The sequence below is a fragment of the Struthio camelus genome, chromosome 5 (assembly GCF_040807025.1).
Source record: "Struthio camelus isolate bStrCam1 chromosome 5, bStrCam1.hap1, whole genome shotgun sequence".
NCBI classification, from domain to species: Eukaryota; Metazoa; Chordata; class Aves; order Struthioniformes; family Struthionidae; genus Struthio; species Struthio camelus.
In genome coordinates, this window is record NC_090946.1 from 43,452,038 (window position 1) to 43,466,260 (window position 14,223).

Consider the following 14,223-nt stretch of genomic DNA (forward strand, 5'->3'; position numbering starts at 1 on the left):
AAAAACACACCTTGAAACACAGCAGTTCTTTCCCTTGCTGAAACAAGGAAACAAAAAGTTCATTGTCCCAGATATTTAGTCTTGAGATGCTTTGAGACATTTAGAATTTAGTGCACAACTGCTTGTTTACAGTGGGAAAAAGAAAGTGTGACTCCACAGAAATGTATAAGCCTAAGCTTCCAATTTTAAAGCTTCTCCACTCACAAAAATACTACTTCTGCAATTATGTGTCTAGCAACTCCATTTAAGAAAAAGCCTAAGAGGTCTAATGCTTCTCTCTCAGTAACAGGAATGTTACTAGCAAGAAAAAGGAATTCAGTGAGAAACTAAACTTCTGGTTTGTGTTCCCCCTCACCCCCACCTGCATGTAGAGCAGAAATCATCTAGCCAAATGACTGTTTCCTTTTTAAGGCAGGCTCCTATTTAAAAAGGGAGGGGAGGAGGGGAAAAAACAAATTTAATATCACTAAATGAATGTGTGATCATGTTAAATATTCTAGGGAGGGAAAAAAAATATCTCATGTCATCAAATTAACTCAACAGAACTATGTTGCTGTTTACCAAGCTTCTTACCTGTTCATGGTTTCCAGTTCCTTTTCACAGTGCATAATAAAGGAAAGGATACCTCAAATACAATTGAGGTTACCTAGTTGCATACTCTGAATAATGCTGCAGGTGCGCAGAGTTATGCAGAGTGATTAGCAGGAGACCAAGGGCATTTGTATAACCTTTCAAACAAGTTAAGATGTAAAGCTTCAATGAAAACACATTTTTCTCTCTATGCGCTATGTGTAAGTTTTAAAAGTACTTCATTCCTATCATGGAATAAATCATACTATGGCTTATTGCACTGAATACCTAGTGACAACATACTGAGAACGCTATCGATTAGCTAAGTATGTATGTTTTTAATCTGTACATCAGTACATTAACATAGTGGTAGCACACTACTAGCATTAAACATGTCCACACTTTAAAATTTTCAGACAGTAGAATGCTGTAATTTGAAACTGGCCAAAAGAGTTTTTTCTACCTCAATTTGTTTTTTTTTTTTTTAAGTGTATCTTGAAATAATTCTGTTCCTGTGCATTGAGAGAAAAACATTGTTTAAGGAAGGGAAGTTACTTTCTTTATTATGAACCTTTCAGCACTACTTAAAATTGTGTCCTATCCCCAGCATCACACATCACAAACATCTTATTACCAGTGAGAAGAAGTAACACTAGTTCAAGTAACGGGTAACACCAGAAATGACTTCTTAAAACAAAATCTTGTGTTCTCTAAGAGCAGAATTTGTTAAAGCACTTGCAAAAGCTATATGCTATAATGAACATTCCTTCCTACTTCAACTACTACTGAAATTTTTAAATAAAACCAATTTTTTTAAATATGCCACAACTGTTTCTAAGTACTCATTACTTATTTACCTGGATGTTTAACACTAGTTTAAATTTTACATGTCTTCATCACCCAGATGAGCTTCCTTCTTCCTTCAGTCTCCTTCGGAAAGCCAGAATATAAGCTTATGCCCAATTCATTAGTAATATAATAGATCAACGTACAGTTTTAGTGTAGGGCCAAAGAAATTAAGCAGAAGTTTCACAACTTGGTCTTTCACTGCAGATTCTAAACAAGGACATTAGGCAATATGTCTCAAAGTAGCATTACAAGGCCTCCGTTGCATTTTCCTTGTTTAAATACTAATGAGGAATGCCGTATTAGCAAATCAAGCACTCAGGAAGTTCACTCTCCTCCTTTTCTACATTTTTCTACAAACCTAAAACAAGTTTTGAAATTCTTTAGAATTTGGAAGATTTTTGTTAATGCTGATGCAAAACTGTATAGGGAAGAATGGGGAAATTTTTTTCCCTGTAACTTGATGTACCCTAAGAAATAAGAAAAACCCAAGAGGAGGAAGGTTGCCGTATCTAAGTATGTGAAATAAAACAGCCTCATGCAAACTCAAGCACAACTCAACATCTGAGCACTACACTTCAAGTTTAAAAAAAAGAAAACTTTGTGGTGTATAGTATTACAGGGATGAGAAAAAAAACACATTACGAATACATCTGTATTTGCAGGCTTCTAGTGACCCGATGTAAATCAGGAGGTAGTTTAAATTAAAAAATAAAATAAAATAAATCCCAAAGCCTAATTTATGAACGTTTAGTTTTAGTTCTTGATTCAGAAAGCAGTGTTGAACAAAATCGCATGCTGCACAAGACTCCAAAAAAAGTCAGCCCTTAAATCAAATATATACATTTTTAATATCTGAAATATTTACATGGCGGAACCTTTACACGATCCCATTTGTTAAGAACAGTGTTTTCAAGTGTCCTCTCCAGATACAAAGAACTAGTAACTCAAGGTCACAGTTATGTTTTCTGAACAGGTCAACCTGTATCCTTCAGTTAAATACAATATAGAGATACTGGAACAGCTTTACTTAATTTGTTTGCTATTAAGAATTGTGTTTAAAAATTAAAAATGTTTTGAGACAGTTTGCTCCCTGGAACACAGTCATCCTGCAATCAAAACAGCTCATAGCACATCATCGATTTGTCTTCTTACCTGGGTATGAGATAAAAAATGCAGTGTACAGTACATCTCATCATTTATACCACATCAGCCTGTTTATAAAAAACCCATACAGTCAAGGCAGGAAAGTATCACCCTCTTTTCTTGGGCAAGAGACTGCTTACAGTAAAATTAAAGAAAACAAGAGTCAGGGCTGGTTCAACAGTATGCATAAAAACAAGACTTCAGCTTGTTTGAAAACTTATGGTTTAGTTTTGTCAACTGCAATTATTCAGTTACATCCTTTAACCTTTCCAAACAAGTAATTTTTTTTCTAAATTCTAAAAAAAAAAGTTTTAAAAAATAATTTCTTTAAAAAATCAAATCTGATTATTTTGGAGATAGTAGGGATAAATAGAAAAGGACTAAAATGAAACTGACCAGAAGATATCCTAGGTTTAAAAAAAAAAAAAAAATCATTAAACAGTGCTCATTGAAGTCCTGCTCTTGTTCTAATTGAGCAAACAATAAAAAGCGTTCTGCAATCCGCACTTTCTAAGAAGCGGAGCATCTGCAGGAGAGATTCCGTTTCCAGCTTCATTAGTAATTTGAAATAGGCAAAGTACAGAGACTCCTGCGGGTTCAAGTCAGAATAAACAGTCTACAGGAACTTTTTCCAGAGTCAGATGAGGTGACTAAAAGCACACACAAAGCTGTTCTGTGAAAGCACCTCAAGCCACTTATTTTTAAATTGTGTTTTGATCATTTCTTAAATAGAGGGAGGACCACCCAAAAAAAGGCTGATAAATTTGCAGTAAAATCATTTGTCTTTGTCTGTAACTGACATAGTTCTACATTAAGTGCAAATGTTTTGCAAAATGGGCATCTTTTTAATATTTACAAGAATCAGAATAGCGTAACAAGATTACCAGAGAGCGTGTACAGTAGCTGCAGCTTATAAAACATACCGGTAATTGTACCTGGTGAATTATAAAGAGAACCAATGCAGGATTCAGATAACTATAACCGAGAAGGGCAAAGGGGGCCTCAGACCGGAGGACAAAAAGTTTCACATTTTCTACATAAAAAAATACAGGTCTCAAATCTCTGAGAACAGAGAAAATTCAAAGTCCTTGAATGATGGGGGGGAAAAAAAAAAAAAAAGAAATGGAACCCTAGAAGGAAGGAGCGTGCTTTATTTCACTAGACCAATCTTCTTGGCTTCTGTTTCATATATCAACAACCTCCACATTTTGACTATGAAAACTTCAGCTTCTTCATCTAGTACCTGTAAGAAATACACATTTTTTTTAGGTTATGATGATGTTCCGGTTATAAAGACTAATTCTAGATATATCAGAAAGTCTATTAGTTGCAGTCAAAAGAAAGATGACTAAATGTGTGGGGAACAACCATTTTCTATCAATAAGCTAAACGGAGGTAGTATAATCCAACTTAAGCCTTGAAGTGAGGCACTGTATAAAACTTAAATGCAGGACCCAGGCAAATTCACTAGTCACCAGACTTGGCCAGGCTCAAATTAAATAGTTGTAAAATGCAGCTGTTAAGCACTATGAGACAGAAGTACCACTACCTGGGTCTCCAAAAGTAGCGTTAAGGAGAGGCTTAGGAAGAGTTTAAGAACAGGACAAGACATGTGATGTTTCCCTTAACTATCACCTACCCTCCACCTATTTTCAGCTTGGGAAGTTCCTTGGATACAGATTTATTTAGTAGTTCCTTCTCCACTGAGAGACTACTAAATAAACCCTTCTTTGAACTTATCCAGGCTTCTCTCGAACACATGTAAAAACTTTTAACATGCACAACATCTCTCAAGAAGATCCCCAGGTCACCCACTAGTCACACCAAGAACCATCTACTAACTTCTGTTATGAATTTGGCTCCTACCAACCTGACGTATCCAAGTTTTTGGAGTGGAAGAGCGTGAACAGTTCCTATTCACCTTTCAGTGAGCGAAAAAAAAGGAGGAACACCAGCCTTATTTCCTAGAGTTCCCCTCTTCCAACACCAGGAAGAGGCAAGAGCCTCTGCAGCCTTCTAGAGGAGATCACCTTTTACTCATTACTTAGGAATAGACCCACTAAAACTCTAATTATAAAAATCTAGTTACAAGAATAGGAAGGGAAAAACGTTGAGATTTGTGATGCACAACTATTACGGCTGATTCTTTTCTCTCCTGTTAGGGGCAGAATCTTCCACATTTCTGAATACTGAGAATTCTGAAAATAGATCAGTACTTGCCATTATGGCATTTAGGTAGAAAAGTCATCCAAGTGCTAGGATAACCTGTTTATTAAAGCAGTATTCATACCTATGTACAGTACATGCGTGTTCTACGAACACGAAATGTTTTTCTGTTATGGACTCCAACTATTTCACCAAATTCACTATTAGCCTCAGTGTACTGTAGAAGATACATTAGTTATAAAATTTCTGCTTACCATGGCAACATCATCCAGTATGCTCTGTGGTGAGCTATGAGCCATAACCTGACAGAAACAAATGTTTTTAGTTTGAAAACTGAAGGGAAACCATACAAATATCTTTTAGCAAGAACTGAATCATTACTTTTCAAGGATTTTGAATGCTTTGCACATTTAATACAATGTTAGCAACTAGGAAACATGTTTTACCAAATCATTAGTTCACAGTAATAGCTTGGACAAAATTAATATTAAACTACATCAACTTCCATTGTAGTGCTAGTGTTACAGCTCATTGGGGCTTGCTGGAATCTCAGCAGAGATTCAACAGGAACTCTTATCTGATGCCTATTCTTGCATCTCCAATTGAGCTTTCCTAATTTAAGGAATAAGCTCCCCTTCCTTCAATAGGGAACTCCTAATGGAAGGAGACAAAGACAAAATACTGAGCAGACAGATGCTGTCCTTGTATCACCCTTAACTGAATTTTCCATCTGCTGTTTAAAGTATTCAAATTGTTTTATTTTTTCAGAACCAAGCAAGTAGTCTTTTAAGACTAGAGGCTGACATTCAATTTTTTTTTTAAATATAATTTAAAACTTGGCAGACATTAAACTCCTACTTTCTGCTTTCTGTTAGCCATCTGCACCCACAAAACTTATCACCTGGACTGCCTCTCAGAGCAGCACTGAAAGAGAAGCTGAGACAAGCCATTATGAATGTACTACGAAAGCTAAAATGAGTTTTTGAAATCCTCTACTTATGAAACAGCTATAAAGCTATGCTGATTTAAACAAGTTATTTGCTTTCAAGTTGTAATTCAATGGAAGAAGCTCTGCACAGTTTTAAGAAGTCACCCAGTGGCAAAAAGGTAGGGATTTGGGGCCTCAGAGTGACTTCTAATGGTAAGCTCAGAACCTCAGTATTTGCTTGCTAATAAAGCAACAATAGCAACTAAAAAGCTTTCTGAAGAGTAAACCCAGCTAATCAAAAATGAATGTAAAAATCTATCTATTGGCTTTTTTTCTTCCCCTGAATTTGCATACATCCTGTTTTTGTTAGAAAAAGTAACAGCCAATGAGATATTAACTCTGAAATCTAAGGATAAAGCTATCAGCGTAACAGCTGTTTTGGCAGCTGCTTATTTCATCAATCCAGCCAATAAGTTTATCTAACAGGTAACAGAGAGCGTCTAGCATATACATATTGTGCGTAAACTATAAAGGATCTTACTTCTAAAACATTGGGTACATACTAATTCCAAGTATGTCGATTGTCTCTGTTGACCAATATTGTGAACTACAGAGAAAATAACGTACTGCCTTCAAACACAGATTCTGCAGTCACTGCTGCTGCTTAAATTGGGAGCAAAAAAGCAGACTTAAAAATATATATATTAACCTTGGAACAAACAAAGTCAACTAGCGTGGCTTCTTCTTCACCAATGTATTCTATTATTTTCTTGTTGATCCACGGCCTGATTCGACGTTCCATTAATGTCTGAAAGAGAAAAGAATACCATAGTTTCCATAACCTTTGCTGCCCTGAAACAATACTACTAAAAAGAACCAGCTAGAAGACCCAAACAACTACTTAGTGAAAAATGTTTTGATAGCAACTGCAAGATGACCCTCAGGGATTTGGTGACAGCAATTATTTGTTTTCATTAAATCTGACAATCAAATATGTTCTTAGAGGACTTTTTTCCCCTCCCATGATAGCGTTAGGCAATTTATAGCAGCAGTTCAGTAAAAATAAGGCATACTTCAGAATAAATACTGTACATGGAAAAGAAATACAGTAATTGCATTTGATTCCATTCGATGCTGCTGCTTCAGTCCATCATGGTCCCAAGTGTGTTGCCTCTTTATTCAGTTCCAAGGTTTTTGTTTTGGAAAAGTTATGCTTTTTTGAGAACGATTAAACAAATCAACTTACTGAATCCACAATCGACCAGTCAAGAGGATAAGCAAAGAGCTCTGGTTTTGCTGTGGGAATCTTCTCAATAAGACTCTTAATATGTTTGCGTTTTTCTTCTGTATTGACACTGCCTTTGATACTGCTTTTATCTTCTTCTCCATAATCCAAGGGGACCAGTTTCCTTTTCCGGGGCACATCATCACTGTCTTCATCATCAAATTTATTGAAAACACTATCCACAGCGAGCTTCTTCCTTTTTACCGCATTGGGCTGATTAGGACTATTGCAGGCACCTACAAGCCAAAGACAGAATAACAAATTCATAAAACTACAACTGAAGCTAGCTTGCTTTTTGCAAATTCAAGGAAGATTAGGTTGCATTATAAATGTCTGTGAATGTCTAGCATCAGCATTTTCATCTCTCAAACCTAGACTGCTAACATGCTAAGGAACTCCAAACTCATGCTCTATTTGCAATTCTGTGATCAATTAATTGCGCTACTATAAGGGGGGTGGGGAGGAATCCTGTTTTCAGTTTTCTTCCTCTTTTAAAAGGATCCTTGTGAACGTGAGTGTGTGTGTGAGAGAGAGAGAGAGAGAGAGAGAAGTATTTAGGGGCTTAAATCTAACACATACTTCATTAATGAAAATTAGCAATAGGTTTTTAAAGAGGTATTTAGAGATCTATTAAAGTGAAAAATTATGTGGAAATAACTAATCCCAATTCACTGAGATGGAGTATTCTTAAAGTTAATTCTTAAGCATGCCAGAACTTCCCTCCCTCTTTCACCCCCTCCAGATTTTGGAAGAGAAGATATCTATGAAAGGAAATCATCTGGACAGGAAAAAAAAAAAAGAAAAAAAAAATCAAGGAGAGCATCTAGGTAACAACAACTTGATATACTAAGTTATTTGAGCATGTCAAAAATACCATATATTTGGAAAACTGACAGGCTACTCAGCTTAGCCTTTTTTCATTTCTGATCCCATATGGAACATTAAAATAAAATGTAAACTTGCCCAATTTGAGGCTAAGTCCTATTTTGGGCCGATGCTCCTCTGGCTGCTGTTGATCAGGTGAATTTTCATGAGGAATGATAATGCCACATGGAGATTCATCACCAGGTGTGTTAGGGGTTGCATTTCCACTAGCAGAAGAAACAGACGGGGCAGAACTGATGGGTCGTAAAGTTGGTTTAAGGCAGGGCTTTTGTTCAGGCTCCTCCTCCTCTTCCTCTGGTTCTTCTCTTTTTTCTTCTTTTTCTGGCTTTTCCTCCTCTTCTTCCTCGGATTCTGGCTCTTGCTTGATTTGTGGCTGCCTACGCCTTTCAGCCTCCTGCTCCATCTTCAATAAAGCAATTAGCAAAAAAAGAAGCTTTCTCAGAAACAGCACTGTTTGAAAGAATCTACAGACCCTCTTTTTTCTAAAGGAGTCTGTGTTAGTCAAAGACAAATACATGGAACTACTGCCATTAATCCAAATCTAATCCAAATTTATTCTTTGAACTCCATCTAAACATAGATCTAGAAAGGAGATTTTCGTTTACAGTATTCTTACTGCCCCTGCCTCTTTTTAAAATACACACTTTATCTTATTAAATAGTCAGATTTTAATTTTGCTCAGTATTACCAGAATGCCAAGGGGCTTTTTGTCAGAGAGCAGCTACTTACTCTCTGGAGTTCTGCATCTGGATCTGGGTGTCCTTCTGCCAGAAGGCGCTGCCTAATTTCTTCCAGTTCTTCCTTTTCCCTTTTCCTGTCCCGTTCGTCTGCTTCCATCTCTTTCTCCCTGTCTCGTAGCCTCTTCTGAAGGGCACTACCCCTACAAAAGATACAGAATTTGTACTTAAAGAACATTCCAATGAGAACCTTGCGTGACAAAGCAAGAAATAGCCAGTAGAGATGCATTTTCCATTAAATGAAAATAAAATCCATAAGGGCACCTGGAGTCCTCTATTTTTTGTAATGGAAGAATCTAGGATACCAGTTCCCTACATTACTGCACAGTATTTATTGCATCATATTAAGCAGATGTAGAGAATATGACTGCAGATTTCCTCAGGAAAAGAAAAAAATTATTTGTTCTTGACAAGAACCAGTTTTGATAAATTAGTTTGATTCAAATTTTGGTTAGTCCTATACTTGAAGGATTTTCCCCATCCTTAAGAGTTAACAAGCTTGCTCTTGATACAATTCACAGCTTCCTTGAAGTGAACTGCTTAGAGGCATGCTTCACCCATTCTTCCCTCACTACTCCCCCTTGTTTCAGAATTACACTATCCTCTGCTCTGCCTCATCCACAAGTTAAGTGATCGGAAGAAGCAGCTACTTCTTCTAAGCATTAACAACTAGCAGGAAGGAGTTTCCCTTTTCCCTCTGCCACTTATCCAGGGACTCTGAAATAATTTAGGCAGTTATATGACCCCTACATCACAACATAGCCTCTCATATATTAACTCCATAAACCTGTGCCAATAAACCCCACAATTTTGATAAAATGGACAATAAAAGTTTTGCTGCTAGGGATCAATACAAGACATACCTGTAATATTTTGGATCATCTCTGTCATCATCATAATCTTCTAAGAATTCTTTTAACCGTTTGGCTTCTTTTGCCTGCAACAATTTGAGGTGTAAGTAACGCTGTAAAATTATTTTTGTCTTTCTGAGAATTAAAATTTACTAATGCTACTAACAGATGAATTTAATATCTACTATGTTTCAAACTAAAAGTACAGTTTTCCAGCCAGTATATTGAAAGGTTTTGAAATGACATAATCTTCTAAGAATCTGTCAACTTGCTATCATACGTTCTATACCCTATAGTACATCTGTTATGTTTATTGGCATAATGTCTCTGGTTTGCAGAGTGTTATTCTATTATTAACATTTCAGTAGGTTTTAAAATAGTTTTTGTCTTCCTTTTCATGTTCCAAAGGAGAGGATCAGAGATCTTGTTCTTCAAATCCATGAGTCTGGTTTTGAACATTTTAAATGCCAGCTTCAGTGTATTTTGTCAATAGTGCTGTTTCAAGAACTATGCTTAAAAAGGAATTAGTTATGCACAGAAACAAATCTAAGGGATTCTTCTACAATAAGCACTCTCCTGCTGTGTTATTAATCCAAACCATGCGGCACTATTAATGCACAGGCCAAAAATTGAAAAGGGCATGTGAAAGTCAACAGAATTTTATTTTCCTATGATAAAACGGAAAAAAAAGTAAAAGCAGTTCTTTAAACAGAACCTAAATGAGGACTTTCTAACCTGTATCCAAGCAATATCTTTAAACCAAAACAGTATGATATTTCTATGCTAATGTCTTTGAGAAACAAATTATGATTATGACTGTAAATTCAGGACCAAATTTGTAACTGTTCTCTACCACTGTCATCCACAGTCAGCATCCAGGAGGATCATGGATGGAAACTAACTTTAAGTCCTTCTCATAGATGTTCCCCTCCTACCCCCAGGCTTTTGGGAGAAAAATTTTAAGTTCCATGTAAAACAATGTCTTATGTCTTTTCTCTTCTGTTTTCTTCTTCCCCAAGTCCCTTTGCATTTTCAGCTTTGCAGCAATTCCCAATCCACCTCCTACTTAGGACTCTTTCATCTTCTTTCCTTTTCTGGTTTAATTATGAACATCACCATCATTTAGGAGAATTTCTTTAAGCTTTAAAACAAAAAAACTATGAGATCACAGAAGTCTCCAACTTCTAGAGGTATCATTTCAGACAAAACTTGCAAGTGTTACGTCAATTACTACAATAATTTAACAAGCAAGGAGCTAAAGACAAATGCACTCAATGCTTCGATATTACACAAGATCCAGGCACATGAGCAGGGTGCAAGCAGGAGGACAGCTCTACCCCTATTTGCATAATACAGAACATAGAAGTTCTGCTAAAAATCTAACAGAAATACAGACATGATGATCAAACCACAGTATTTTGCAGCTGTCTAATTCTCATTCTTTTGCCTCTGCAAGACCCAAGTCGCTAAGTTTTCTTTTCCAGGCTTTCAATAGTACCCTGAATTCTATTACACATCTTCTGTTACAAGTCTATTAACTCAAGTCTTGGTATAAAAACATATGCGTTTATACAAAATGAGAGCCCTATTACTATCCATAAGGACAGCAATAGAACGCTCCATTCTAAATGGGACATAAACAGGAAGAAAAAAAAAAATTACAAGTGCAAATACGAGCTTTACCATTTCCCTTCTTCTTTCTTCTTCCCTTTCAGCCTCTTTTTCATATTCTCGACTTTTCTTCCGTTCTCTGATTTCCCAGTTTTTAAGACGCTGTAAAAGAAAAATAAACATTACAGTCTCAAGAACATTAAAAACAGCTGTAGCATGTAGAAGGTAATTTGGATGACTGTTTAGAATAAAATTCACTAAAACTTAGCAAGCTGTTTATAATTTTAAACGCTGGAATTAAAAAGTCAAAAGTTCTTCTGAGTGAATGATTTACGCACTGTGCCCCAATTGGTACAGTCAAGGGATTAAAAACGTATTTAGGAAAAAGGGAGGGACAAGCAACGGTGCATCTTACAGCAAAAGCATCTTTATCACCCATCAGAAGTAGTTTTTTCCCCCCGGAGCCTTAAAAATCCCAAACTACCTCTTGATATGCAGCTTCTTTTTCCCGCAGTTTTCTCTCTAGCTTTCGGCGTTCATAGGCATCTTCTTCATCTTCTTCTCGATCTCTCTTCTTGTCCTTTTCTCGTTCTCGCTCTCGTTCTCGTTCCCTCTCCCTCTCTCGTTCTCGTTCTCTTTCCCGTTCCCGCTCTCGTTCTCTTTCCCGTTCCCGCTCTCGTTCTCTTTCCCTGTCTCTGCTTTTTTCTCTAAATGAAGGAAAAGGTCCAAATTTAAGCATTCAGTGTTCATCTCCACTCAATCAACAGACTGAATCTGGAACCCAAAGCACTATTTATAACATCTTCCAACTTATTTCTCTTGTGCAATTGTACAACATGATTAGCCAAAAAAGCAACGGGCATAAATCAATACTTCTAAGCATTCCAGTCATTAAGTAGGGATCTCTACAGAAATTAAGAATGAGTACATGGCAACTCTTATCAGATTGTGGTAGCAGTTCCTCACAGACAACTGACATAGCTAAAAACTCTGCACAAAAGTGTACTTAATAAATCCTTCATGTTTACATGGCTTACAGACAACTCAGACCTTGCACAGAAGAATGTAAATTTAAAGTGAAACGGCTATTTTTTCCTCTGGCAAAGAGAATAAAAATATCATCGAGAGCCTGATAGGATTAGTCAGTTTTAGACTGAAAGAGGAATCTCCTTGCTAAACATATATACACACACACACACACACACACACACACACACACACACACATCAAGGAAAGATAAAAACAGCTTAAGCTAAAAGATAACACAGGCAAAAAAAAGAACCCCAAGTAGGAATAACACTATCTATTACAGATTAGAATGAGATTCTAGGGAAAAACAGCACACAAATCACGGATGGTTTGCTTGCTTACTGCATGTTGTGGTTCTTATGCTCCTATGCTGAGGAAGGAATCAAGTATCCTTCAGATCTGCATAAACGCAATTATTTTCTACAATTTGATTTCTTGCTTTTATGCTGATCTTCCAATAGGACCTTTTGAACAGGCAACTATCAGGTAAACGACAGGTGCTAAATGAAGAGCGCTAGGAAAAACTGAAGTAGTTGAACAGCACCTCAAACATACTTACCTTGATCTACTCCGATCCTTGTTGCGATCTGAACTCCTTTCACGGTCTCTGTCACGGTCTCTGTCTCGTTCACGGTCTCTGTCTCGGTCTTTAGTTCGGTCACGATCCCTATCTCGCTCTCGTTCACGCTCCCGTTCCTTCTCCTTCTCTCGTTCACGTTCACGCTCCCTTTCTCTTTCACGCTCCCTCCTTTCTCGTTCACGCTCCCGTTCCCTTTCTCTTTCTCTGCGTTCTTTTTCAATTTCCTGTCTTTCTTTCTCCTTTTTGCCTTTTTCCTCCTCCAGTTTCTAAAAACCAACAAGAGAACTTTCACAGTTAATTTCATAGTTATAGGAACTGGATATTCCCGGCGCAACACACAAGGCTGGTAATGGAAATACCAAAACCGCCACTGATTTCAAAATATCACATAGGGTTTGGTGGGTATTTTTTGGAACTCATAAGTATGAAATCAAAATGCAGCAATCACAAGACTAAATTTCGTGCAAAAGCATAGATCTACACAGACCAGCAATCTCCAACCTTAGCAGGGCAGGGCTGGCCTTGTATTATAAGCTGACTAAACTGGACATACACAGTGCACTGCCAATCATGGTTCAGGTGGGCCACAGATTCCATAGGTGAAGTAAGCCACTTGGGTACAAGCAAAGTGAACTTTTAGCTGACAAAATTAATTCTGTTCAACTAGAAAAACATATCTGAGTGGAATGCTTACTGGAACAGTGAATTGTTTCCCAAAAAGTCTTGGCAGGCCAAAACCATCCTATATGAAAACTTGGATAAAGAAATTTATCCACTTACACATGGTGCATGTGGTTAAACAGTGAAGAGAGCTGCAACCTTTCCCCTTTTCCCTCCCTAAAAAAAAGTTCTAACTGTTCATTGGTTAGAACTGGACTCTGCAGAATGGAATCCTTAACTTCCACCACTGCAAGATGGAGAGAGTTTAAAAAAAAAAAAAAGAAAAAGAAAAAAAGGTTGGAAATAGCTCTTTTGAAACACAAAAACTCAAGGGTTACCTGCTACAGTTCTACTAAAAATTGTATAAAATTGCCACCTTTTTAAATTAAATACAGTTCCTATGACCAGAATTCCTATAAGACAATAGAAAATACATCAACAGAATGATAGATAAATCCATCCTTGGAAGCAATTGTTGTGTGTTAACTTACAGATGCTGTGCTAGGACATGGACCGCCACACTGGATTAACCTTGCCTATAAGCTATGTTTCTGGGAGGAAGAGCAAGTACACGGTTCACAAATATACCAAATAACAGCCAAATATACCAAATTTCAACCTGAAGGATGCTATAATACCACATTTTTTGAATATATATTGAGCAGAAATAAACAGGTTTATCCCCTTTGGCTCCACGTTTACCATCACTGAAATGAAATTAAAAACTGGAACAGTGAAACGGCATTTTCTCTCTTTTTTTTTCTTTTCTTTTAAACAAAGCATTTAAGACAACTTTAAAAAGCAATCTTACCTGATAAGCATTCTTCTGCCATAGGCCAGGGACCAGAGAACCAACAAAGGATTACAGAAATAAAGCTAATTCACTAACGATCAATGTATCCAGTCAAACTACACTGCATTGATAGCAC

General features: G+C 36.9%; 1 protein-coding gene across 2 annotated transcripts in view; it reads right to left on the reverse strand.

Annotated features, from left to right (window-relative positions):
- Positions 1-2,243: 2,243 nt before the first annotated feature.
- RBM25 (RNA binding motif protein 25) overlaps positions 2,244-14,223 on the reverse strand; it is a 34,023-nt gene continuing 22,043 nt past the window's right edge. For both annotated transcript variants that reach the window (XM_068946084.1, XM_068946083.1), the window contains 10 exons: positions 12,614-12,900; positions 11,510-11,732; positions 11,098-11,187; positions 9,427-9,500; positions 8,556-8,706; positions 7,905-8,229; positions 6,903-7,177; positions 6,366-6,464; positions 4,983-5,030; positions 2,244-3,805 (listed from right to left, as the gene is read on the reverse strand). In XM_068946084.1, the coding sequence (XP_068802185.1) occupies positions 3,713-3,805; positions 4,983-5,030; positions 6,366-6,464; positions 6,903-7,177; positions 7,905-8,229; positions 8,556-8,706; positions 9,427-9,500; positions 11,098-11,187; positions 11,510-11,732; positions 12,614-12,900 (1,665 nt within the window). In that variant the 3' untranslated portion in view covers positions 2,244-3,712. The remainder of the gene's footprint in view (positions 3,806-4,982; positions 5,031-6,365; positions 6,465-6,902; positions 7,178-7,904; positions 8,230-8,555; positions 8,707-9,426; positions 9,501-11,097; positions 11,188-11,509; positions 11,733-12,613; positions 12,901-14,223) is intronic.